This window comes from Cnephaeus nilssonii, assembly GCF_951640355.1.
Source record: "Cnephaeus nilssonii genome assembly, chromosome: 19".
Lineage (NCBI taxonomy): Eukaryota > Metazoa > Chordata > Mammalia > Chiroptera > Vespertilionidae > Cnephaeus > Cnephaeus nilssonii.
The window spans coordinates 30,457,193-30,483,647 of NC_137090.1; the positions used below are offsets into that span (position 1 = coordinate 30,457,193).

The 26,455-nt window shown below is 51.9% G+C and overlaps 1 protein-coding gene across 1 annotated transcript; it reads left to right on the forward strand.

The window, feature by feature from the left end:
- Positions 1-357: 357 nt before the first annotated feature.
- On the forward strand, positions 358-15,431 carry LOC307115458 (uncharacterized protein). Its single transcript, XM_079798670.1, has 6 exons — positions 358-494; positions 1,305-1,422; positions 1,815-1,905; positions 13,593-13,728; positions 14,317-14,431; positions 14,858-15,431. The coding sequence occupies exons 1-6, from the start codon at positions 419-421 to the stop codon at positions 15,177-15,179; spliced, it is 858 nt and encodes a 285-aa protein (XP_079654796.1). The 5' UTR covers positions 358-418; the 3' UTR covers positions 15,180-15,431.
- Positions 15,432-26,455: the final 11,024 nt, after the last annotated feature.

A 26,455-nucleotide genomic window follows, 5' to 3' on the forward strand; every position in this document is an offset into this window, starting at 1 on the left:
AGGGTCAAACCCTTGATTCTCTTCACTCCACTGTGACCTCGGCTTCCATTCTTCCTTTCTGACAGATCACTTTCCATTTCAAAGAAATTGCAACCGTTCATGATCTAATGAGATCACTGCCTACACTTTGCTGGGCCCAACCACATACCCCTCCACCTCTGCTCCACACAGTCTAAGCAAACAATGGAAACTCCACAGTTTCCTTCTCTCAGTGTCAGGAAATTGCCCCCAGGTTCTGGTGCCTACTCAGCACATTCAGGGTCTTACTTCATCCTTCCTGGATCATGACGCCGGCCATGCTCTCTGCCTCCTATAAAAGGCAGGCAGAATGGCCAGAGCAGCCAGAGGAGCAGAGAGGTTGAGGCCAATCCTGAAACCTGCAACTCTCAGGCCGAAGCTCACATTCACACCCTCCGCCATGAAGGTCTCCGCAGCCCTGGTGTGCCTGTTGCTCACAGCAGCCGCCTTCAGCACCCAGGTGCTCGCCAATCCAGGTAAGGCCCTTCTCTGCCTAGGGGCTTAACGTTTTCATGACTGCAGGTACGAACCTCTCTGCATGAGTCATCCCAGGCTTGTTGCAACGCCTGAGAGGGAGAAAGTGGAGGCAAGAGGGGAAATGAGAAGAGCGGTCATATCCCAGCTGGTCAGAGGCAGAGCCAGAATTTGGTGCCCGGGCCTCGGAGGCCGGTCCCTCTGACCTTCCCTGAGACCGGCTTTGGGACACTAAATGCAGCCACTACATCAGTGACCCTCTCACTGTTTGGGCATGTGGCACCGAAAAAAGGGACCCTTTCTCATTGTGGATGTGAAAGACGTTTTGGGAAGTAGTGGAGAGGAAGAAACGCCTGCTGGAGGTTTCACATTTTTATTATGGTCAGTGGAGTTTCCAGAACAGTGGCTAAGTCAAGCATCCAGAGGCATCTCAGGATGTGACATGGGTCGGCTCTAGAGCTATAACGGGACAAAAAGCTTGGAAGCAAAGTCTTAGAACTTATCTTTCCAGTGTCAGAAGTTTTGGGTCAGGAGCCCCTTATAATAACCCTACAGGATTAGCCTTGTTACTCAAGATTTTCCCCTTCCCCGTCATTAGTGAGGGGCCCCATCGTTCAATAGGGGAAACTGACTCACAGGTGGCATTTTATCTGTGGGATCTGGGCTAAGGCACTGAACTTGGGAGTGGTGGGTCCCTAGTTGGATCTCGTGTATTTTTGCTTTGTCTTCCCCTACCTTCCCCTCCTCCCCTTCCAAATGCATATGCTCACGACACATCCTCACTATCTCATTCTTCACAAAATGTTTTCCAGACTCCGTTTCCATCCCCATCACCTGCTGCTTTAATGTGGTCAGTAAGGAGATCCGCATCCAGAAGCTGAAGAGCTACACGAGAGTCACCAACAGCCAGTGTCCCCAGGAAGCTGTGATGTGAGTGAGCCACGTCCTGACACCCTGAGCCTGACACTCTGAGGTCAGGACTCGTGTCCACACGAGTCAGATAAATGCACCAGCTAATCAAATGGGCCTTCTACCCGGTAGAGAAACTGAGCCCACGAGAAGGGACCTACCCTCCCTCCAGGCTCCCCTTCTAGGAGCTTGGTCAGCTCACCCACGTTTCCTCAGCCAGGAGCCTGCAGGGCTTCCCCAGGGACAGCAAGAGCAAGCTTCCTTTTCAGGCCTCTTCCTCCCATCCTCCCTCCCTCCTCCTCTGTCCCAATCCAGGCCCCTCACCAAGGGAGCAAGGGCTGATCATGTTTGGGAGCCAGTGGGTCACACGCCTGAGCAAAATCCTCAAGGTGCTCCATCTAATTGCCCCACAGCTTCAAGACCAAAAAGGACAAGGAGATCTGCGCGGACCCCAAGAAGAAGTGGGTCCAGGACACCATGGGCCTCCTGGACAGCAGGGCCCAAGCTCTGAAGCCTTAACATGTCACACCTGCGTGGAGAGACCGTCAGAGCCTGAGGAAACCCTTATTTATTTCCCCTCAACCTCCCTCAGGTGTAGGATGGTGTTATTTTATTACCATGTACAAAAAAGTGGCACTTGAGTTCATAATGGAAAACACAACATTTCTTAAGTAATATTTAATTAAATATAAGCTATTGATGCTTTGGCTTTATCTGCCAGAAATCCTAATGAATGAAAAGTGCCGAATATGGCGACCTTTTCCTTTCCTGTGAGCCCAGCTACGTTCACGGCCGGGTGTGACCGTTCTCCCTCTCACGTGCCTTCCATGTCGGGAATCCTTCCGTGGGTCGTCAGAGTGGAACACTTCTGGGCCTTTGTAAATATAAACTATGTAATGTTGTTGATGAAATTAATGTTATTAGGTAACTATGGGATTTTCAAATAAAAATATATACAAGGTTAAACTACTTGTTCTTATTTTTTACGGGATAACATTTAGCTGGGAGGGAGAAAATGGCAGCAATGGGTGGCAATTTGGGGTACAGGGGCCATCCTCTACAAAGTCTTTTGGACTTGACTGAGGATCAGGGAGAACCTAGCAGGGCCAGATCAAGCTGTTTCAGCCCGCTGGCTCTAGCCCGTAACATCACATCATCACATGCCCTTATCCCCATAGGGTCTTACTTCCCATCTTTTCTCGCCACACCTAACTTCTCCAGTCTCTCTCTCTCTCTCTCTCCTCTCTCTCTCTCTCTCTCTCTCTCTCTCTCTCTCTCTCTCTCTCTCGGTTTTTAGGGAGAGTGGAAGAGAGAGGGAAAAGACAGAGAGAAACATCAATGTGAGAGAAACACATCGATTGATTGTCTCCTGCATAAGCCCTGACCAGGGCCCCGGGCCAGGGAGGAGCCTGCAACCAAGGCACGAGTCCTTGACCGGGATCGAACCAGGGACCCTTTGGCCTGCAGGCCAACGCTCTATCCACTGAGCCAAACCGGCCAGTCTCTCTCTTGATCTCTTGCAGCAGTCTTTAAACTGTTCTGTATAATCCCAAGTTTTCAGCATCAATGAATTCTCTCCAACCCAGGGTAACACCCCAGAAGGGAACCCTAATCTCTGAGGAAAGTAGATGTTTATTACCCAGAGGAGCACTCAAAGCTTTCCATTGAAGGGGGATCTTCAACAGGCCTGGTCTTGAGGGGCAGCATGCGGTGGGAAACAAAACGGGCTCTTCAGAGCTGGGACAGGAGAAGGAGGAGGGGAGCGAGCCAGAGGAGGGAAAGCCATCCAGCTGAACTATGGAAAGACAGAGGAGTTGAGAGTTTTACAAATAAAGGTTGGAACCAGATCTTAGGGGCTATTGAATTTCAAGTGGGAAGTCAAGGAGTCACAAGGAGGCACAAAGGGTTTTGAAACAGGAACAGGAAAAAAGGAAAGTGTCACATTCCGAGGCAGGTGTCAGGAAGAATAGCCTGGCATCTGAGTGCAGGAGACAGTGTGAGGGGAAGGCCGGAGAGCAGGCCACGGCAGTGGTGCCGAGGAGATGGGGATCTGAGGAAGGGTGGTCCTGGGGGAGAGGTTAGGAAGAACAAGCCAGAGTGATGTGCTAACTGTTGTAGCAGGAGAATCATTGGCCCAGGTCATAGACCCTTCTCTTAGAATCTTGAAAAGCAGCTATGTATTTAGAGGGTTGGCACTGCTGAGATACAAAATGAATTTCTCTCCATCACTGTACCCCAATCCCAAGGACTTGCAAGCCTCCATTTGAAAGGCATGGGGTCACCTTTCCTTAGAAGACACTTAAGAGCAAAATTCCCTGTTCTTCATGAGCATAGCTGGCTCCTTTTTCAGACAGGAGGCCCACCATGCTGAAGCACAAAGACCAGATCCCTCGTGAAGGGAGAGAGGATTGTCGTCCTGCGGCCCCAGCTCCTCAGGGCCGGTCGTTGTCATCGTGTGGAGACGCCACAGTTCTGGTCCCCCTGGAAGCAGAGACCTGGCTTCTGATCCCACAGCTGACCCTGACTCTCCGGGTCCCTTAGGGCAAGTCAACTTCTCTCTCCGGTCTTAAGATACCCCACTCAAAAGTGGAACTAGCACTGTGTCCCAGGCAGGAAATGAGGGGATGGGGCAGATGACCTCACCAGCGCCCTCTAGCTCCAGGAGCCACACCTTTTGGAGACTTGGCATTGTCTGTTGGCCAGGGTAGAGTGGGGAAGCAAAGTGCCTAGAGTGCAAACCAGCAAGCCAGGTAGGAGCCCTCCCTATTGGCAAACACCTGTTAGTCAGATATATCACCTGTCTGGAGATAAGCTTTCCAGTCAAGTCCAAGACAGCACCTCCAAACTGCAGGAGGGATAAGGCAGCTACATGCCAGCCAGGTAAGAGGTGTGCTTCCCGGCCACAAAGGTGCCACCTAATCCTAACCTCTTTCTTCCACGGTCTCTAGGCCAAGCTGGCTACATAGATCTGGGCCCAGGGGCGCATGAAGTACCTGGACCACAAACCCCAAAGGCCAGAGGCACGAAGACTCACACTGGACGTGCCAGCAGGCCACAGTGTAAGACAACCCACTTGTTTTCCCTGAGCATCGCCCAGCTAGCTGCACTCTGGGATTGTGCTGTTACATTTCAAACCACAATGAACTGTGACATTCAACAGAATGTCCCAAGTGATTCGTCCTCTTACGTTATTGATGTCTTATGTGCCTAACTTGAATATTTGTGTTTTGAAAATCCATGTCCTTACATAAACTGGTTCATATCTGTAAGCTGCAATTCCTTCCCTTGCCAACAGGGGGCAAAGAACTGGGGAGGTTACTTGAGCTGACTGGCATCCTCTTGGGCTCCCTTCTTTTTTTTTTTCTTCTTTTTTTTTCATTTTTTTATTAAGGTATTATATGTGTACATATCTTACCACTAGAGGCCCGGTGCACGAAATTCGTGCACTGGGGAGGGTGTCCCTCAGCCCAGCTTGCACCCTCTCTAATATGGGACCCCTCGGGGGATGTCCACCTGCAGGTTTAGGCCCGATCCCTGTGGAATCGGGCCTAAACCTGCAGTTGGACATCCCTCTCACACGGATCGCCCCAGGCACCCCCAGGGAGCGGCCACGCCCCCATGCCACGCCCCCTGGGGTGCCGATCGCCCCAGGCACACCCGGGGAGCGGCGGCACGGGCGCGGCCACGCCCCCCCGGGGTGCCGATCTCCCCAGGCAACCCCGGGGAGCAATGGCAGGGGCGTGGCCATGCCCCCCGGGGTGCCGATCGCCCCAGGCACCCCCGGGGAGCGGCCACGCCCCCTTGCCATGCCCCCAGGGGGTGCCGATCGCCCCAGGCACCCCCGGGGAGCAATGGCAGGGGCGTGGCCACGCCCCCCCGGGGTGCCCATCGCCCCAGGCACCCCTGGGGAGCAGCCACGCCCCTATGCCACGCCCCCCGGGGGTGCCCATCGCCCCAGGCACCCCTGGGGAGCGGCCACGCCCCCATGCCACGCCCCCCAGGGTGCCGATTGCCCCAGGCACCCCCAGGGAGCGGGCACGGGCGCGGCCACGCCCCCCCCAGGGTGCCGATGGCCCCAGGCACCCCTGGGGAGCAGCGGCACGGGCGCGGCCACGCCCCCCGGGGTGCCGATCACCCCAGGCACCCCCGGGGAGTGGCAGCAGGGGCGCGGCTACGCCCCCCGGGGTGCCGATCACCCCAGGCACCCCCAGGGAGCGGGCACGGGCACGGCCACGCCCCCCGGGGTGCCGATCGCCCCAGGCACCCCCGGGGAGCAGCGGCACGGGCACGGCCACGCCCCCCGGGGTGCCGATCACCCCAGGCACCCCAGGGGAGCAGCGGCTCGGGCGCGGCCACTGGGCACCGCCATCTTGATTTTATCAACGGTCGACAGGCCACCCGGAGTCCCGCCCTCAGCCTCCGCTGGCCCAATCATGGGCATAGCGGAGGTGCGGTCAATTTGCATGTTTCTCTATTATAAGGTAAGATTGCCCCCCTCCACCCCACTCCCATACATGTTGGGCTCCCTTCTGATGTCACCCTCTGCGGAGGCTGGCAGTGTGCTCAGGCTGTCACCACTTCACTCTCTCAGTGCCTGCTCGGTGTCTCCTCACTGCTTGCTTTCTGACCCCAGGCTCCTCCTTGGGTGCCATCTCAGGTCAGGAGTTGGCTCAGCCTGCGCCTCTACCGGAGGCTCAGAGTGTGGGAGGGAGCACTCTGTCACAGTAATGCTTCTAGAAGAATAGCAAGGGAAATGCAATTGGCTACACCATGAAAAACTGCTACCCGCCCACCAAAATGGTTAAAATGGGAAGAAGGCTACAACCCAGTTGTTGATGGGAATGTAGAGCAAATGGAGCATTACTGGTGAGAAGCTTAGAAAACAGTTTAGCCGTTTCTGTTGAAATTAAACAAATGTATATTCTATGACTCAGAAGTTCCACTTGTAAGTAAATATTTAAGACAAATGAATCCATACAGACACAAAAAGGAATGAACAAGAATGTTTATACGTCTGTTCATAATAGCCCCAAACTGGAAGGATTCCCAATGTCTATTAACGGTAGAATAGATACAAACTGTGGTGTGTTTATACAGTGGAATATGACAGCAATGAAAAGAACAAAGCATTGATATTTTTAAAAAGCATTAAGCGTAAGACTTCAGACCCAAAAGAATGCATTCCACATAATTCCATTTATATGAATTTCAAGAATAGGCAACCAATTTTTTAAAAACATTTTAAAATATATATTTTTATTGATTTCAGAGAGGAAGGGAGAGAGAGAGAGAGATAAAAACATCAAAGATGAGAGAGAATTATTGATCGGCTGCCTCCTGCATGCCCCACACTGGGGATCAAGCCTGCAACCCAGGCATGTGCCCTGACCAGGAATTGAACTGTGACCTCCTGGTTCATAGGTCGATGCAGGGCCAGGCCATCGATTTTGACTGAATAATGATTACCTCTAGGAAATGAAGCACTGACTTGAAAAAGATACAACAGAACCTTCAGGGGTGTTGAAAATATCAGTCTTGATGTGAGTGGTGGTTACATGTTGTATACATAGATTAAAAAGTAATCAAGCTATACCTATAAGATTTGTGAATTGTATTATATGTGAAATATATAATACAAGAATATTAAAATACATTTGAAAATATGTTTTAATGGCCTGAAACTTCATACTATTGACCCACAACCCAATTGCCATGTCTCTGAAAGTGATGCTGATAAAGACGTGACAGCATTACTTGGAATCCCAGTGAAATAGACTGAATGCCCAGTAGCAAGGTATGGTCTAGATTAGAGGTCACAACCTGTGGTCCGCAGACCACTGGTGGCCCGTGAGGTCCGAAAGGTTGGTGACCGCTGGTCTAAATAACTATTCAGCCATTAAGAACTTAAGCTGTTGAAGGATATACAAGGACTTTGACAAGGTTTTGACATAACATTAACAAACAAACCTGAGACTAACCCGTAGCTAGTAAAATTCTTGAAATTTTCACATGGAAAGAATAAAGACCAACAATATTTTCTCTATGGTTAAGTCTTAATGCTGAGTGTGCAAATGGCTGTATAACATTTTTATTCTTTTTAGGAAATGCTTTCCAAGTATTCTAAGTCAGCACATACGTTTTTTTAAAATAAAATAAAAAAACATGTAAAAATGTTCCTACAAAATTGCTGCTGCTACAGAAAAACTTCTCCCCGCCCCCCCCTTTTTTTTTTCCATAGCTCCAGCATGAGCCAAATAGAAGATTGTTCCTATCTACTTAGTCATGGAAAGGGGCAGTCCCAGGCATGCATCCTGGGATTTTCTAGAAAAAAAGAAGGCAGCCAAAGTTAAAAACTGTAGGCACCTTAATGGGCAACAGAACCAATGGTAAGAGGCCACAACCCCAGAGGGTAGGGAGAATGCACACTTCTGTTTGCCTGGGACAATCCCGCTTCGCCCTGTCTGGTTTGGAAGATAAATTATATAATAATTCTCCCCCCGAATCTTCTTAGACCCCTCAATCATCAGTGAGCATTCACGTTTGACTGTATGCCGGTCCAGAGAATGCCCAGAAAGATGACTCCATGGCTTAGAGCAAGATTTGGTCCCCTGTGAAAGCTCCTATAGCCTGGGAAGCCTTCATTATCAAGAGACGGTTTAACGCAGGGCTCAAGTGATTCCTGTTGGGGCCCGCGGAAAGGACAGTGTTGCAGGCAGATGTGAAGGGAAAGTAAGGCCATCTTGCAGCGTTTACAGGGTGGTGGCTGGACTTCCCCTTCAGTGTCGCAATGCAATGTTCTCTTCCCTGCAGGCGTGCCTTTCTCCGGAGAGACCCAGTCTCGGGCAGAGAACTCCAGTTAGTGCTGACTCCCTCCCCTTTTCGTTAGCCACCCCCGCAGCCGGGTATCTGCTCCGTTCAGTGGAAAGGTTGCCCTATGTCAATATACCTCCCGGCCTCAAACAATAAAATGAGTTGGGCAGGGAGAAGCGTCAGCACAGGGTGCCCCCGGCTCTGCTACCCGGGGCAATTTTAGTTTTAATCTGCCATATAACAGAGCTTCCCAATACATTATCCCTCGAGCATAGACTTTACCATGTAAACAAACCTCTGAAAACCGCCACATGGGCATAGCGGAGCCAGCCCTAAGGCGTGACGACATAAGATGGCAAAGCACGATTGCCCAGGACACTGGCGTCAGATTGCTGGACGCTTGGATGCTAAGACTCTGCACAGGTTGAGAACCGCTAGCAGGGTCGCCTAAGACCATCGGAAAACACAGATATATACATTACGATTCATTAACAGTAGCAAAATTACAGTTATGAAGTAGCAACGAAAATAATTTTATGGTTGGGGGTCGCCACAACATGAGGAACTGTATTAAAGGGTCGCGGCATTAGAAAGGTTGAGAACCACTGCTCTACAGCAGCACAGTGGTTCTGAAATCACGGAATTCTTCTGTCTAGGAGACGTCTGTTGCTCCCTCACTGACTGGTGGGCCAGGGTGAATTTTTAGGTCTCCAGAGAATACCATCCATGTAAGGCCATTACCAGCATTTCCTTCCCCGGTGTGGAGTCACCCTGGTTACAAGGCAGCAGGCTGCTCTGGGGAAGCCTTGGGGGAATGTTTATAGTATAAACCCACGGATTTTCAGATTTCGCGAAAGCATTGCAAGGGGCATATTTGTTACAAAATTACTCATTCCTTCTCTGAAATTCAGATTTAACTAGGTGTCCTGTATTCCACCTGGCGACTTGGCACGGCAAGGCCCTTCCTGAAAGGGACCCAGCCCCCCGCCACCCAGGCACTCCAGGGCTATGCACTGGCTTAGATCTGATCATTCATTGGGCAAGAAGCCATGAATCTCTTCTACATGAAAGCTGGGATTTTCTGCCTCAAGCCAAGCAGCACCTTAGTAGGTAGCCCATCTATGTCGTGTCTAGGGATCCCCTAATCACGGCCACAGATTCCGAGGGTCAGAACACTCTGACTAGCAGACCAGCCCTGGGGCTTCCTGGGGTGACGGTGGCCACCTTGCCCCTCTGCTAAACCAGCATCACCGCCTGGCCTCTGCCCTCCCCGCCCAGGTCCCATTTCTCCCCCCGAGCTCCAAACCCCGCTCCACTGCAGCAGCCGTTCTCCCAGCGCGGTCCTCAGACCAGCAGCAGCAGCCGCACCTGGGACTGGTTAGAAATGGGAATGACTGATACTGCGCCGAGGCTTTCCAGGCATCATCTGATTTGACTCCCACAACATCACAACGAGGCGATAATTAGCTATCAGTTCCTCTTTGAAGCTAGTGAGTTAAATAAGTTGCTTCAAACTGCACAACTAGGAAGTGGCTGACCCAGGACTTGAACCCGTGTCTGTCTGGCTGACTCAAGACTTCAGGCTCCTAAACACACTCTCCTCTGAGATGTTGGGTCCTGACACCGAGGGAAAGGCAGACAGAGTGCTTACAGCTGGGAGGGTCAAGTGTCCCCACCCACTCAGTTTGGAGGAAAGTTCGGGACGGGCATGGGGAAGTGGGTTCTGAGCGGTGAGTGACATACAAGGTTCAATGGGCCAAATTCATGGGCTTGGGCCTACTTGCCCAGAATTCAGAATTGCATGTGTTGGCACCAATACCTGGCAGTGATGTGAGTGCTCAGTGAGGTTGGCTAGTTGGAGTCTAGACTTAAAACAGAAGCCTGTAGTCAGTGAGGCTGAAATTCTAGAACTTCCCTGGGAGGTTAGGAAGGTGATTACATGGCTCAGGGAGGTGGATCCGTTGAAATGGAACTGTTCTGTGCAAAGGGCTCCACCATCCCCTAAGTGCACTCCGAGGAAGGCCAGGGGACATGTCCATTTGGGGGCGCTGCGAGATATGTGGAGGAGGTCATGAGAGGTGCCAGCACCCTTAGGAGCCCTCTGGTAGCTTTTCACCGTATATGAGATGGCCACGGACGGCTGTCATTCCGTGCTCCTCAGACTTCAGTGCACATGAGGCCCACCTGGAGGGCTTGTTCACAGTCGGCCTTCCTAATACAGGTGATGCTTTAAGTAGTAAGGATGCCAACGGCTGTCATTTTTGTGCTCCTAAAATACATGAGCAACACACTCCAAGGACCCTATTTGGAAGGGCCCCTCGGGCACTCAAACCTGTATCGGTCAGGGTTCCAGAAAGAAACAGATGATGCTTACATTGGAATGATTTGAGGAAGGTTTAATGAAAATGCTGTTTCCCAAGAGGTGGGCTGGGTGTGGAGAAACCGCAGGGGTGCTAATAACAGGGCGATGACCACCCCTAGAGCTGGAGAGAGAAAGGCAGGGCATGGCTCCTCAAAGCTGGAGCGAGCCATGGAGGGGGTGGTGGCGAGGGAAGTGAAAAACCTCAGTTGAGAGCTGGCTGCACCCAGGCTGAGGCAGGAGGGAGACAGCAGAGAAATAAGTACTCCTCCTTAACTCTCCTCCCTCTCCAATGCCCAAGGGGCTCCCCAGTGTCTGAACCCAACCTGGAGCCCGAGGACCTGCAGTCCCATTCCTGTGATCCACCCGGGTGAGCTTCCCCAGCCACAAAAGAGGATGGACAAGAAGGGGATGTGTGTCTAGAGCAGGCGTCCTCAAACTACGGCCCGCGGGCCACATGCGGGTGTTTTTGCCGTTTTGTTTACTTCAAAATAAGATATGTGCAGTGTGCATAGGAATTTGTTCATAGTGGTTTTTTTAACTATAGTCCGGCCCTCCAACGGTCTGAGGGACAGTGAACTGGCCCCCTGTTTAAAAAGTTTGAGGACCCCTGGTCTAGAGGGACAAGCTTGCAATCTTCTTGTTGGTTTTGTGGGTTTTTTCATTTGTTTTTTGTGCCAAGCCGACACGGCGATGGGTGAACCTAAGAGGGGGCGGTGAAGGATTAAGAAAAGACAGACAAGGGAATAAAGCTAGAGCTCAGTGGGACGCTCCTCTCTGATGGAGAGACCGCGCCCGGCCTGCCAAGCTGAGTCTGTATTTTATAGCTGAGATTCCACGAAGCAAAGTAAGGGTGTGGTCAAGATGTTTACAACGTTCTCATGGGTTTCCAGTCTACTCAATCACAAGCACCTGATCAAGCTTTGTTTACTTGCTGCACCTCCCACAGCCCATATCACTCAGCCACGTGGGACCACAGGTTCGGACCATAAGGTCAAGCTTACAACTATAGCCTTTGGCTATAATTGTGCTGGGGCTTGCACGTGGCTTTGCCACAAGAGGACCATGCCCTCTCATTAGTCCCAGCTTGAACCTGTCCAAATGCTGTAGCCGCTCTCCACAGTTTTTATTGACTTTTAGAGAGAGAGAAAGGTAGAAAGATAGAGAGAAACATCATCAATCAGCTGCCTCCTATCCTGCATGCTCCCCACCAGGGATCAAGCCTGCAACCAGGGCATGTGTCCAGACCAGGAATCAACACGTGACCTCCTGGTTCGTGGGTCGATGCTGAACCACTGATCCACATCAGCCTGGCTCTTGTTGGTTCTTGACAAGTTTTGGGGTCAAAGTTATGTAAGACTCAAAGTGAGTTGAAGAGTGCACACTTTTTTTCTAAATTCTCTGGAAGAAATTGTGTAAGATTGAAATGACTGGAGTGCTTTGGAGGAGCGAGTTGTTAAACCCCTTGGGGCCCGCGGGTATGTTGTGGGGAGATTTTCACTTACTGATTGCATTTCTTTAATAGTTTTAGAATTACTTCTCCTTTTCAGCTTTTTCTTGCCGCCTGGTAAGTTATGTTTTGGGGGGAGTTCATCCACTCCTCCTGAATTAAATGTACTGGCATAGGTTCTTATCTTCTTGGTGTCTGCAGGCTCCCTGGTGATGTCCCTTCTACTCCTGCTGTTGGCTATTTGTGCCTTTTTTCCCTTCTTTTTTCTTTTGTTTTGTTTTTGTCTTGTTAATCCTCTCCCAAGGATATTTTTCCATTGATTTTTTAGAGAGAGTGGGAGGGGGAGGGACAGAGAGAGAAAAACATTGAAGTGAAAAAGACATCAATTCGTTGCCTCCTGCGCTCACCCTGACCAGCCTACAACCCTTGACTGGAATCCAACCCGGGACCTGTCAGCCCACGGCTGACACTCTACCCACCTAGCCAAACCGGCGAGGGCCCTTTTCCCCTTCTTCATGGTCAGTCTCGGGAGGGCTTTAGCTTCATTACAGGCTTGTCGGAAAACCAACTTGGGGTCACCTCAGCGCTTCCTATCTCACTCATCTTGGCTCTTTGTTTTTCTGTCTTTTCCTCTCACTGGGCTTGCTTTGCTGGAGTGGAAAGACTCGCAAGAATGGACAGCAGAGGGGAGAGGATCCCAGGCAGGCACAAACAGTGAGCAAGACCCGGGAGCCAGGAGCGAGCATGGCCAACGGGAACCTCGGGCAAAGGCCTGGCCAGGCTCCCATGGGCGCCGGCGCTATCCGGGTCCCACCCCCACTGCAGCCTGCCCCTACCGCCCAGCAGGTTGCACACCCCTCCCACCAGCAGCTCCAGAAACTCAATGGACATCCCTGACCAAAGGGGCCCGGACGCAGCGGTGACTGTCAAACCCTAGCCGTCCGGGCCCGAGGTGCAGAAGGGCACCAGTCGTGGTGTGCGGAGGCCCTGGCAGCAGAAGTTGGCTTTGATTTGTCTAAGGGTGGGACTTCCACATAAAGCCAGGCCCGGAAAGGGCTTCCGCGGCTCCGCGCGCGCGGGCAGCCGCCCCGGGGGTCAGTGTACACAGGCTAGTTTTCTCTGCCAGGCACCACTCACGCCCCATGAGAAGTGGTGTCATCCCTGCGGTCACTCAGTGGTCCCCCCGGGTGGGCACGGTGACAGTGGCACGGGCCGCGCCAAGACTGAATGCGTGAGGATGCGCGAAGCCCGCACGCCGCGCTCTTCCCCGCGGGAGTGTTTTTCCTTTTGTTCTAAGCAAGGCCATGGGCACCTGGGACCCTGTCCTGCGGGAGGGCCGGAAGGAAGCCGGTCCACCGCTGCTGGGCCCACAGCTTCCCTCTTGCATTTCCTGGGAAACACTTGGCAGCCCCGCCACTGGCTCAGCAGATTCGAGAGCCCCCAGCACGTTGACGCAACCAGGCCCCTGCCCAGGCCAATGTCTCTCTGGGAGCTCCCACCCTCTCTGTTCCCTATAAAAGGCAGGCAGAGCCGCTGGAGGAGAAGAGGCCGAGAAGAAGAGGCTGAGATAAGCCCAGACACCAACAACTCTCACGTGGGAGCTCTTATCCGCACGCAGCCTCCAGCATGAAGGTCTCCGCAGGGCTGCTGTGCCTGCTGCTCACCGTGGCCGTGGCCGCCCTCAGCGCCCAGGTGCTCGCTCAGCCAGGTAAGCCCTCTCTCTCTCCCTCCCCCCTCTCTCCTTCTCTCTGTTCCCTCTCCTTTTGGGACGTCCTAAGCCAACATGCCCCATTTCCCAGCCTCTCAGAGCAGCAGGGGTCCTGGGAGTGTCACTTGAACATCCAATTCTAAAAACAGAAAGCAGAGCCCACGTGGGGACAAGAGGAGTCCTACCCCCACCCACCCCAGCCATGGCAAAGCCAGGATGGAAGCCAAGCTGCCCACTCCAAAGCCAGGCCCTTTTCTTGGGCCCCAGCGGATCTCCCCAAACTCTGCAGGCGGGGGGTCATAGCCAGGATGGGCCACACTGCCTCCAAGGTCAGCGGTGACCTGTCCCCACCATGCAGCTGGGAAAACTGACTGCAAATCTGAAGCCTGCCTCAGGGCCGAGGGCGGGAGGGCTGGACCTGGGATGGGAAAGGCCACGTCTGCCTCCCTGCCCTCCTCCTGGGGGGGGGGGGGGGGCGGAGAGACCAGGTCTGCCTCCCTGCCCTCCTCCCCCAGCAGCTTCCTGCCACAGGCCGGCTGAGAAAACCTAGCACCTCCTGAAGGGCTTCCCCTTGTGGCTTTATTCCAGGTGCACTCCTTACCGGGTCCCGCTGCTGCATCACATTTACCAACAAGAAGATCCCTTTGCAGAAGCTGAGGAGCTACCAAGTCACCAGCAGCCATTGTACCCAGAAAGCTGTCATGTGGGTAGAAAACCCTGCTCACCTCCACACCCGCCTCAGCCTGCCCTTCCTTCTCCACCCCACCCCCTCTCCAAAGCCCCCGATCCGAAGTTCTGCCCCAGAACATAGACATCAGACTAATTCAGGACCTTGCACTCAGGGGATAAGATCTAACCAGACTGTGTCATCCAGATCCTCCTGTTATTACATCACCAAAGGCCCCGAGAGAGCCAGGGAGGTGCCACAGCCGGCTGCCTGACGACGGCGCGGCTCACACCCTGGCCGAGGCCCTGGTGGCCAGGCCAGCCTCCCCCGGGGGCACCAACAGCGACTGGGTCCAGAGGCCCCTTCTTGCCACACCCTTCCCTCCTCCTGGAAGGAGGCCCACCTCTTGGGTCGAACCCCCAAGCGCTCCCTCTAACTGTGCGGGCGCTTCTGCATCCACAGCTTCAGAACCAAGCGTGCCAAGGACTTCTGTGCCAACCCAAAGGAGAAGTGGGTCCAGGATCACATGAAGCACCTGGACAGCTGGAGGACAAGAACGCCCCCGGCCATGCTGAGACCACGCCAGACCACGCTGAGAACTCCCCCAGCCACGCTGAGACCACGCCAGACCACACTGAGAACTCCCCCGGCCACGCTGAGACCACACCAGACCACGCTGAGAACTCCCCCGGCCACGCTGAGACCATGCCAGACCACGCTGAGAACTCCCCCAGCCACGCTGAGACCATGCCAGACCACGCTGAGAACTCCCCGGCCACGCTGAGACCACGCCGGAGTGTGGGATGTGAACATGTATTCTCCTCCAGCCCCCACTGCCCTGCTTGCACCATCATTTTCAAATAGGGTACTTGGGAGGCAGCGCTGTTTTGTCTTAAGTGTTGTTTAATATTATTTGCATTATTGCTGGTTTGGGGTCTGTTTTGTATATTGGCAATCTTTTTGTGCTTTTTTTTATTTTCTAATTGGATTCATTGGGGTGACAACGGTTAATAAAATTATGTAGGTTTCAGGTGTACAGTTCTATAAGCTATTATCTGTGTATATTGTATTGTGTGTTCACCACCCCAAGTCAAGTCTCCTTCCATCTCATGTATAACCCCTGTACCCTCTCCTGCCTCCCTGCCTCCCATGCTGTAATCACCATGCTGTTTGTTGACTGTGTCCATGAGTTTTGTTTTGGTTATTTTTTGCTTGACCTTTCTTCTTTAAAGGAAGGCCTTGAGCCCGTTGGTTCCTGTCATGGGCCCCATTCCTCCTGCGGTAAGCGGCAGGCAGGGTCTCTCTTGCCTAACTGCCCAGGGCTTGTGGCCATGCCTGTGAGAACCACGGGGATGAAGGGCCATGGCTGCTAGGGAGGAGAGTGCCTGGTGAATGCCAGGAGTTGTTAACTAAATATGTTATTATGGAGAAAAGGCAATCGTGGGACTGCTGACATTTTGCAAGAAATACATTTAATTTAAAATCTCTAACAGTGGTGTTTTCTTGGAGGGTAACTTCCCATCAGCAGGGGGCTCTCTGAAGTGCAGGTGGATGGCAGAGGGCGCCTGAGGAATGCGGATGTCGTGGGCTAGCCTAAGTCAGGGGGGCCCTGGCTTACCAGCCCAGACTAGTCTAGAACAATGGCTCCAGTCCCATCATCAGCTTCCAACTGGTCTCCCTGAACCCATGCCTTCCCAATGGGAGCAGTCCTCCATCCTGGAGTCATATACACATTATGTGTACCTGACCCCCACCCCCCAGGGGAAAACCAGCTGACCAGTCCCAGTTAGCATTGAACTCGCCCGAGAAGATGGGATATATTCAACCTTGGAGGATGTAACACGGTCATCGCAATATTCCTATAGAGAAGGTGCAGGACAGAAAAGAGGGGCGAGGGCCTGGAAGGAATATCCCCATAAGGTCAGAGTTTGGTTCCAGAATGGAAACATTAGAGATTTTCAAAGGGAAGGTTGTGGTGTGGTTAGAGAGGAATAGCAATGTGGAGGCAGGGAGTTTGGAGTTAGATCTGAAGGCAGGCGGGTGATGCCCAGGGCTTTGGAGCCATGGGGAGGGCGGTGGGGAGGAGTGTCAGGAAGATTAGCCTGTGGCCGGGGCAGGGTGCAGTTGACCAGGGAGAATGGAGAAGAGCCTGGTCCAGGAGATGGGGAGTGGCCTAGGCAGGGCAGTCATGGGGGCCGAGGGGAGGGGCCGTTTAAGGAGAGTGGGCCGGGGGTGTGACATGCTGAATGCTGGAGAAAGAGGGAGAAGCCCTGAGACACAGGCCCCGAGACCTTGTCCCCTACAGCCACCGAGCTGGGCTTTAAAGGGTGCCAATCCCAGAATGGACTCCCTCCCCGCTGCTCTCCGGAGTCCCACGGTGCACAAGGTGGGCTGTGCTTGCCCTCCTCCCAGTGCACCGAGGGGCCTCCTGCTCTCCCCAACACCGCCTCCTCCTCTGAGTGAGTTGTGTTGGCATCTGTCTCAGATCCGGGCCCTCCCCAAGGAGAAGGCGGCAGGGTCTGTCTGGGGAGAGAGGGCTCCTGTGCCTGTGCCATGCTGTGTCAGGAAGTCACTTGACATCGTGGAACACGAAAGAGTTTTGTGTCCAGATCTAACCCTGACTTGCCATGTATCCTCAGGCCTGTCCGTGTCTCTCTCCAGCCCTCAGTCTCCTCATCTGTAAAATGGGGCTGGCCACACCTTACAGGGAGGTGACCTCACAACACCCCCTCCAGACAGAGCAGCTGTGCCTTCTGGGTAGCATCAGCCCCTGAACCCTCCAGGAAAGTTCCATTCCCCTCGTGGCATATCTTGGAGGGCCCCTCTGCTCATCTTTTCCCGTGTCTGCGTTCAGTCATTCTAAGCATGTGTGTGTGTGTGTATGTGTGTGTGGTTCTTTTCTGATCTGCCCACCGCCTAAGCTTGGCTGTGGTCCTAACAGTAGACCATTTCTGCCTTAATTATCTGGGTGATCTCCGACAACTCTTTCCACCTCCCTCGACCTCAGTTTTCACGATCATGAAAATATGTGCCCGGAATTTGTTAACCAAGACAATATACACCACAACTGTAAATACCTCAGTCAGCGTTGTAAGGACCCTGGGATGCAGCTATGATGCTTACTCCACCTCACAGGTAGGAGTGCAAAGGAGCACCTGGAGAATGCAGGGCAGAGAGTCACCTGCCCAAGGTCACCCAGGACTAGAGGTTGGCAAATCTGGAGTGAGGAACTAATCGTGACCTCCTCCCTCTTCTTACTGTGCAGTAATCCTGGGAGCGTGTAAGCAGTTCCTTCCTCTGGGCATAAAATACTGTGTTAGGATGGAATACTTGGCTCCTTGGAGCACCAAGAAACTGCATCCTCCTGGATCAGGCGAGGACGCGCGGAGCACCCCCTGGCGCCCACACTCAGCTCTGCACCCAGGTTTTGAAGGCCTTGCTCCCAGGGTTTAGAAACCTTAATCTGGTGCGACATCGCCACCTAGCGTCCGCTATTCGAATTCCAGCAGCGGTTTCTGTTCTCTGGAGGAGGAAGTCAGGAACTGAACAAACAGGTAATGGCACTCACCTTAGACCATCCCGGTGGGAGCAGGAGGAACTGGAGTTCCTGTAACACAGATGCTCTTCAGGGAAATCGCTTTCTTCACAATTGGAAGACGGCACGTGCACTAGAAGAGAAACGCAAAAATGGTTCGCATCTGGCCAACCTGGATTTCTTTTCTCTTTCAACAACAAAAAAAAACCACCCTAGCAGATTCGGCTCCGTGGATAGAGCTTCAGCCTGCAGACCAAAGGGTCCCTGGTTCAATTCAGGTCAAGGGTGCCTATCGGCTGCAGGCTCTTCCCAGCTCAGGGCGCAGGCAGGAGGGAACCAATCGATGTGTTTCTCTCACATCAATATTTCTCTCTGTCTTTCCCTTTCTCAGTGGAATTAGAGGATTAAAATAACAAACAAAAACCCTTGCAGGACAGGCTCAGGCTTTGGAACCACATTGGGAGGGCCCCAGGGTAGCACTGTCCCACCAGCCACCTCGTTGTGTGTTTAGGCAGAGTCTGGACACTGGGGTTCAGATCCTAGCTCCCCACAAACCAGTGGGTGGCCTTGAGCAAGACCATCTGGGCCTCAGACCTCCCATCTGTAAAATAAACCAGTCTCTAGACTGGTTTCTAAAGGCTCTTCCACTTCTGACATCTCACCACTCCTGTGAGGTTCTGCCCCGATATTAGGGTTCCAGGGCTCTGGATATCATGCTCTGGGGCCTGGTGAGTCTGGTCCATGAAGGACAACTGTGATCCAAGAACCTGGGGCAGGATTAGGCACCGTTCAAGGAGCCCCGACTGATAGAGTGACAAGGGAAGAGCATCCAGGGACTGGTCAGCTCCCCACCGGCTCTCAGAATGCCCTGCTCCCAGTTTCTGATTCTCTGTCTCTCTCCCTTCCTCACTGACCCTGCCTGCTTGTACACCCCCTCCCACACCCACCCTCCAAAGACTTGCATTCCAACCTTGCTCCTTCCTCCTGGTCTTATTGTGTACAAAGCCCCTTTCGTGTATTTAGCATTAGGTCGGTATTCCCTAAACAGCCTTGGATGTTAGACATTCTCAGTCCCACGTTAATGATGGAGAAACCAGAGTTTGAGAAGTAAAGTGACTTGCCTATGGTTAGCCAACTCTTACAGCCTCGGGTCCTGACCTCTGCCCTTTATCTGTTACATTGTGGAGGCAAGGCCCAGGCCCCTCTGGATCTCAGGCCTCCAGCTAATAACCTCACAGCTGTCTCCATCCGTCAGTCTGCAGGGTCTGGATGAGGCAGGGCCTCCTTTTGCAGGAGCAAGTGGCTAGGCTGTCTGTGGCTACCCAGACTCCTGGTTCTCCTACGGGCCCTGTGCCCCCACCCATTCCTCCTCTTCCAGAAGAATTCTTCCTGGAGCAGGGGAGACGGAGGCAGGGAGTGGAAGGTGAGCCCTGTCCGCAACCCCAGGGTGCCTGCCCACATTGCTGCCCTCCCCAAGGTGAAGCTAAGGGACGCCAGCCCCACTCACAGCTCCTGTTGTCCCCATCCTGCAGCCACATCCCCACCCGCAGCAGGCACACCAGGCCCGTGGTGATGAGCTTCATCGCGGGCTGGCTCGGGTCTCTCTGGAGAGGTCTCACGAGTCTGGTGAAGCATGTGCTGTCCGTGGCCCATCCCGCAGTGGCTAGGGCTTTTATAGAGAGAGATGGGTGCTCCCAGGTGGGGAAGTCACGGGGAGAAGAGGTGGGTACTCAGGTCCGGTGGCCACGTTGACCACGCCCCTCCCCACCCCTCCAAGGGATGGATGTGCAAGTGCGTGGAAATGTCCCCTCGTGCAGGAGCAGATAAGGATCTTGAAACAGTGAGTAGGAGCTGCCCCTCTGAGAAGAGTGAGTGAGAGGAAGTGGCCTGCTTGTGGCTTCTCCGATCCCACATCTTTTCATCCAGCGATGCAGCCACTGTCCCCAGCTAAAGGGCTCTGGACCAGGACTAAGACACAGGTGCCTTTGATGTCCAGTTCTGCCAATCAGCAGCTGCATAAACTCGCCCAAGTCACCTATCCAGTGCTATGTGCGAATGGCTACATATGCCTCACTGGTGTGCGATAATTAAACGACATTTGAGCCCTGCCCAGATATTGCCCATTTCAATGATCTTAATCACCAGACACTTGGCATCTTGCCCTGTTCCAACAGTCCATCAGTTAGACCAGGAAAACCAATGAAATGCACGCCTGACCTCTGGCTGCCGCCCAGAGACTCACAAATAAACAGTAAAAGGCATCCAGTGCCAGGACAGCGGTAGATGGGCCCCGCGGAGGGTGAAGAGAAGCTCTCCAAAGGCATCAGGAGGCCTCCCAGTTCATCAAGCAGAGTCTCCCCCGGAGGGCTGAATGGGAAGGGGCACGCCCACAGAGAAGGGGGCTGTGTACGAACAGTGAGGCTCCACGGAGCACATTCATTCAGAGATGCCAGGGGGAGCTGGAGTGGGGAGCGTGGCGGGTGGGGGGCATAAGGAGAATGACAGAACTGAGGAAATGGCTGGAAGAAATGAGACTGTACAGCTACGGAGTGGCCAGGTGGTGAAGCCATTGTGCTCAGTGCTTGCACTAAGTAGCACGTGGTAGATGCTCAAGAGGATGTAGCTGGGCCGAATCTGTGGGTGAAAACCATGAGGCCAGCATGCACTCTGTGCTCATCGAGTGTGGGCTGGGCTGATCTGCGTGGCCGTGCACGCTCTAGCTCACAAGGCAGCCGTGGCTTCCCATCGTCAAGTGCTGCCCGAAGCTCCAGCTGCTCACTGGTCATTCCTGGCTCCTCATGGAAGGTCTCCTTGGGTTCCCGCATGGCTCAATAGTTGCGGTTCCTGAACTTGCCACATGCTTTTCTGTGTCCAGGACTTTGCTTCCGCTGTAACCTCCACCTGCGGGGCCCTCCTCGCTGTTTCCCTCTGTGAACTTCCTGCCCATTTCCTATGCCTCTGTCTCCTCAACGACCCTCCCACTATTCCCATTCAGCCTCCTTCGAAGAGCCCCCACCCCCATGCCTGGACCTCCCCCATGAAGGTCTCAGATCTCTGCCACCCCTCTGCTCCGTGCATTCTTCAGATGAACACCTGGGTGGGCGTCCTGGCATGTCAGAGTTGAACGGGCCTGGAAGACCATCCGCCCACAGTGGCTCTGAAAGTGTCCTGGGCGAGCTTTTGAAAGGTGCCTTGGCCTCATTTCAGAACCAGCATCAAACCTTATGTACCACCCTGGCCGGTTTGGCTCAGTGGATAAAGCGTCGGCCTGCGGACTGAAGGGTCCCAGGTTCGATTCCAGTCAAGGGTATGTACCTTGGTTGTGGGCACATCCCCAGTGGGGGGTGTGCAGGAGGCAGCTGATTGATGTTTCTCTCTCATCGATGTTTCTGATTCTCTGTCTCTCTCCCTTCCTCACTGTAAAAATCAATAAAATATATTAAAAAAAAAACCCTTATGTACCACCCTGGGCCAGTGTTGCTCAGTGGTTGAGCATCGACCTATGAAATAGAAAGTCACAGTTAAATTCCCGGTCAGGGTACATGCCCAGGTTGCCGGCTCGATCCCCAATGGGGGCCGTGCAGGAGGCAACCGATCAATGATTCTCTCTCATCATTGATGTTTCTATCTCTCTCTTACTCTCAGAAATAAAAAAAACATATTAAAAATAACAAACTAAAAAAAAAAAAACACACAACTTATGTGCCTATACCTGTAATTAAGGCCCCAGTAGATAAGAATCATGTATCCAGCACATTCTCTTCATATTACAGATGGGGAAACGGTGTCTCAGAAAGCGGAAATTGACTTCCCCAGGTCACACTGAAAAGTCATTGCAGAGATAGGCACTCAGGCCACCTGGATATCTGACCTCCACCTCCATCAGTTCCCATGCACCCCGCCAGCTGCGGCCTGCCGCCCACAAAGTACTTGAGGTCGTAGAAATGACTAGCTGTTGTCACTCTCCTAGACTCTTTGCCCAAGCATCTGGGCTTATGCTGCACCATTCCTCCTGATCTGGCCAAGACAAGTGCCACCTGTAACTTCACCTACACACTCTGCACGTAGGCGGGATTCCACATCTTTCTGCAGACACGCCCTGATCTTCGCGGATGATCCTCTCTGCGGGAGAATAACCTCCTCCGTCTGCTTCATCACAGTGTGAGCTTCTACTCTCCTCCAAATCCACCTTCTCCGTAAGGCCTTCTCCCTGCCTCCCATCCCCCACCCTCCTCTGGGTCCAGGGGCTGTGCTCCTTCCTCTGTGCTTACTCAGACCACTTTCCTGGCTGGTCTCTGAGCCCCTGGCTGAACACAGTGCATGTGCTTCTGCTGCTGAATGTGCTGATGAACTGATGAACCAGCCCGTGTCTAAAGAGAACCTGAAACTCCAATCTCGTCTGCCCTGTGTTAACAAACAGCATAAGAACCAAGTCTTCAAACAGGTCCACACAGGCTCTCCAGACTCAGAAGCTCCCCTAGGCAGTCCCAGCCCCTGGGGCCATTTTTCTAGTCTGCATGGTCCTGAGGCTAAAAGACCGCTAGACCCTTGCTGAAGCGGGTCCAGGCCAGGTGAACAGGGGCTGGACCAGGCCACCTGAGAAATGAGCTTTCTCCACAGGACGGCACACGGAGCCTTTCTTTCTGGCCTCCACATCTGTATTTCTGGGGCAAGCCTTGGCAATGTCTCACCCCTGTACACAGGTAAATGCAGTCTGGTTTTACTGATTCAGGTACATCAATGGAAAGGCAAGTTGAATTGAAGACTGTTATTAAATAAACGTGGTTTTCTTACTTTCAACCATAGATAATTCCTTCTAACAGTGTTATTGGGCTGGAGGTACTTCGAATATAGGCTTTCATGGAGAGTTTATTGGGATTGTAATTAGCAGAGCAATTGTGATCATTTCAAAGTCGTTGGAAGCAGATTAACCTCACTGAAGAGAATCAACCGCTCAAAAACACAATAGCAGTCTCCATGTACACGCCAGCAATTGCTGTGCCAATTAGAAATGCGTGTACTCAAACAGCTGCTGTAAAGCTTAGTCCTGATGCAGTATCTGACATACCTCCCAGCAACAACAAAAAACACTCATTCACTAAGTAAATAGATGTTTAAAGGGTGCCTACTATGGGCCAGGCACTCTTTAATGTGTTCAGAACCACAATACACAAGGCACTTGCCCTGTACAGCTAACAACATGGGGGAGAGAAACAATTTTCAAGCTAATTATATAAACAATATCACTTCAAATAGGATAAGTCAATGAAGAGATATAAGGGGTCTGAATAGTGGGGGGATTCAAGAGATGGCACCTGAGCTGAGACCTGAATGACAGAGAATACGCCTAGCAGAGAGAATGGTGAGTGCAAACGTAACTCAGTCTACACCCGCCTCTGAATAAGATGCAAGGCCAAGATTTCAGTGAAAATGGTTTACTTGGGAGGTGCAGGAAAGATGAGTAAGGGAGCAGGGGAGCAAAACCAAGATGGGGAAGGACTTAAGAAAGGATCCTATATAATAAAAGCCTAATATGCTAAGTGTCCGGTCTTCTGGTCAGCTGTTCAACCTATCAAAGCATAAAATGCTAATGATATGCTAAGGCCACTCAACCACTTGCTATGATGTGCACTGACCACCAGGGGGAAGATGCTCCCACCGGTAGGTGAGCCTGCTGCTGGGGTCCAGCCGATCAGGATTGAGCAAGATGGGCCGGACATGCCCTGGAGCCCTCCCGCAGTCCCTCCCTGGCTGCCAACCTCCCGTGTCCCTCCCTGGCCCCGATCGTGCACCGGTGGGGTCCCTCAGCCTAGCCTGCACCCTCTCGCAATCCAGGACCCCTCAGGGGATGTCAGAAAGCCGGTTTCGGCCGGATCCCGCAGGCCAGGCCGAGGGACCCCACTGTTGCACGAATTTGTGCACCAGGCCTCTAGCATGTCAATAAAAGATAATCGAGTCAGCTCCATTATAGGTGACTGAGATGGCATCTCCCAGTGACACTCTGGGAAACAGTGCAGAGCCTACCCCTGAGTTATCCCACTAAGAAGCAAAGGAACAGGGTATTTATACTCCAATGCCCGCCAGTCCTTGGTGAGGGCGCTCCCTGGCACCTCTGCCCACTGTTCATGGGCAGGGCTGAAGCCAGTTGATGGAAGGCCTGGCCAAGGGACATGAGCTGGGTACTGGCAGCATCTGCTACATGCGGAAAGCAGCCAGAAGGAAAGTCAGTGAGAATGGCATATAAAACCTGTGTGAGCATGCGTGTAGGACATAACATCTATGAGGAAGGCAGGGACCAGCTCATGTGAAGCCTGGCAGGCCATGATGAGCTTAAATTTTAATCTAAGGGCATTGGGAAGAGAGCTGAGAAACAGAGCAACAGAGAATGGAGGAGGCCACAGAGGAAGTGCAGGCGGAGGAGAGAGTGTGTGCAAAGGGGATGGACCCAGGTGTGCTGTGACATGACTGACATGGGTTAGGTGTGGGGGAGAGAAGAGGAAACGTGAAGGAGTAGAACCAGCCAACTTCTACGGATTCACAACGCTCATAGCCTATGACTTTTTTAAAAAAGCAATCAAAACTATCTCTTTTTAAAAGTTCCAGTTCTTTTTAATAATGCCATAAACGCATGTGAACCATCACTCAAAACAAACGCTAGTGCCTGGACAATAACCTACTTCTAATCTATTTCCCTCTACACCATTCTCCTCGACTCCTCCAACCCAACGTAACCAACACCCTGAATTCATGTATTACTATAATTTATGTCTTTTTAGTTTATTAAAAGGGCATCATACTGTTTATAACTGTAGGGACTTACTGTTTTGCCCAATAGTATTTTGTTAATATACATCCATATCACTGAGTGCCACTGCAATTCATTGTTTTAACTGCTGTGTGATATTCCATCGGTTAAGGACACTACTAATTTATTCATCCACTCCCTCTTGGTGGGCATTTGAGTTTTTCTCCAGATTTCTGTCATCGTAAAACAGTGCAGCTATGACCATTTTTGTATAAGCAAGACTTCTATTAGGCATATATAAACCTGTGAAATTGCTGGTTTGAGATATTCACTGTTACAAGATAGTCCCATTCATTTTCCAAAGTAGCTACATAAAAATACCAGCAACGCCTACAAGACCCTGTCGATCCACAGTCCCTCCAACACTTGGTATTATCCACGTTTCCTTTTTTTTTTCTAAACAAATTATTTTGAATTAAGATATCTTCCTCGTCTGGATTTGGGTTTCCCTGACCAGTAATGAGGCTAAACATTTCTTCACTTGTCTACCAGCCATAAGGGCGTCCTCTTCTCCAAAATATCTGTTCCTGTTTTTTGCCATTTTTCTTCCGTTTATTTTTGTTTTTCCTATCGACATCATCAGCCTGCTTCCTGCCTGTAGATGCTGGGGCTCAAGATCATTTTATGTTCTGAAAAGTCAGCTTTATTTAATCTAGACTGGAGCACTTTGGACAATACGAAGTGTCAGTAGCTGAACTCACAGTTCGCTTTGAGACATGCCCTCTGCTCTCCCTCTCTCTCTCCATATAATTTCAAGTACTTTGGCACTGCTGGGCTTTATGACATGCAGTTTCCTTTCCATGAGTCATTTTGTCCAAGGAACAGGATTCCCTGGGACTGTCTTAATCTCCTCAGAGATCTTAACAAGGAGAGTAATGGCCATGCCCTTGATTTGGTCTTGACCTTAAGGCTGAGTGTTCATAGCCATGCCTTTAGTTTTGAGCTTTGCCCCTAAAGCTATGCCCTATTTTGAGAATATTTTACAGCACATAGAGGTTGAAAAGGAGAGATGATTGTTCCTTTCAACACAGTAAATCCCAGGATTTCTAGACTTTCTATGTTCCCTTCCAGTTTCTATACTTGCAAAGGAGCCAGTTTTTATCTGTCATCACTTTTTTTGTTTCTTATGAAATATAGTTAGTTGGGCCAAGCCGGCACGGCCATGGGTGAACCTGAGAGGGGGCGGTGAAGAATTTAGAAAAGACAGACAAGAGAAGAAATCTGGACGCTAGGTGGGACGCTGCCCTCTCTGATGGAGAGACAGCGCCCGGCCTGCAAGCCGAGTCTTTATTTTATAGCCAGATTCCACGAGGCAAAGTAAGGGCGTGGTCAAGATGTTTACAACGTTCTCCTGGGTTTCCAATCTACTCAGTTACATACACCTGATAAAGCTTTGTTTACTTGCTGCACCTCCCGCAGCCCATTATCACTCAGCCACATGGGACCATAGGTTCCGACCATAAGGTCAAGCTTACAACTATAGCCTTTGGCTATAATTGTGCTGGGACTTGGACATGGCTTTGCCACAAGAGGATCGTGCCCTCTCATTAGTCCCAGGCTTGAACCTGTCCAAATGCTATATCCGCTCTCCACAGTTAGTAACAACTAACTCGCACTAACAATATTCTGTTTCAAAACTACTTCTCCCAAAACCATAAATTCAATAGATATATTTTCTGCCTTCTAAATCAAGCATGACAAACTCAAAGGCTAACACAGG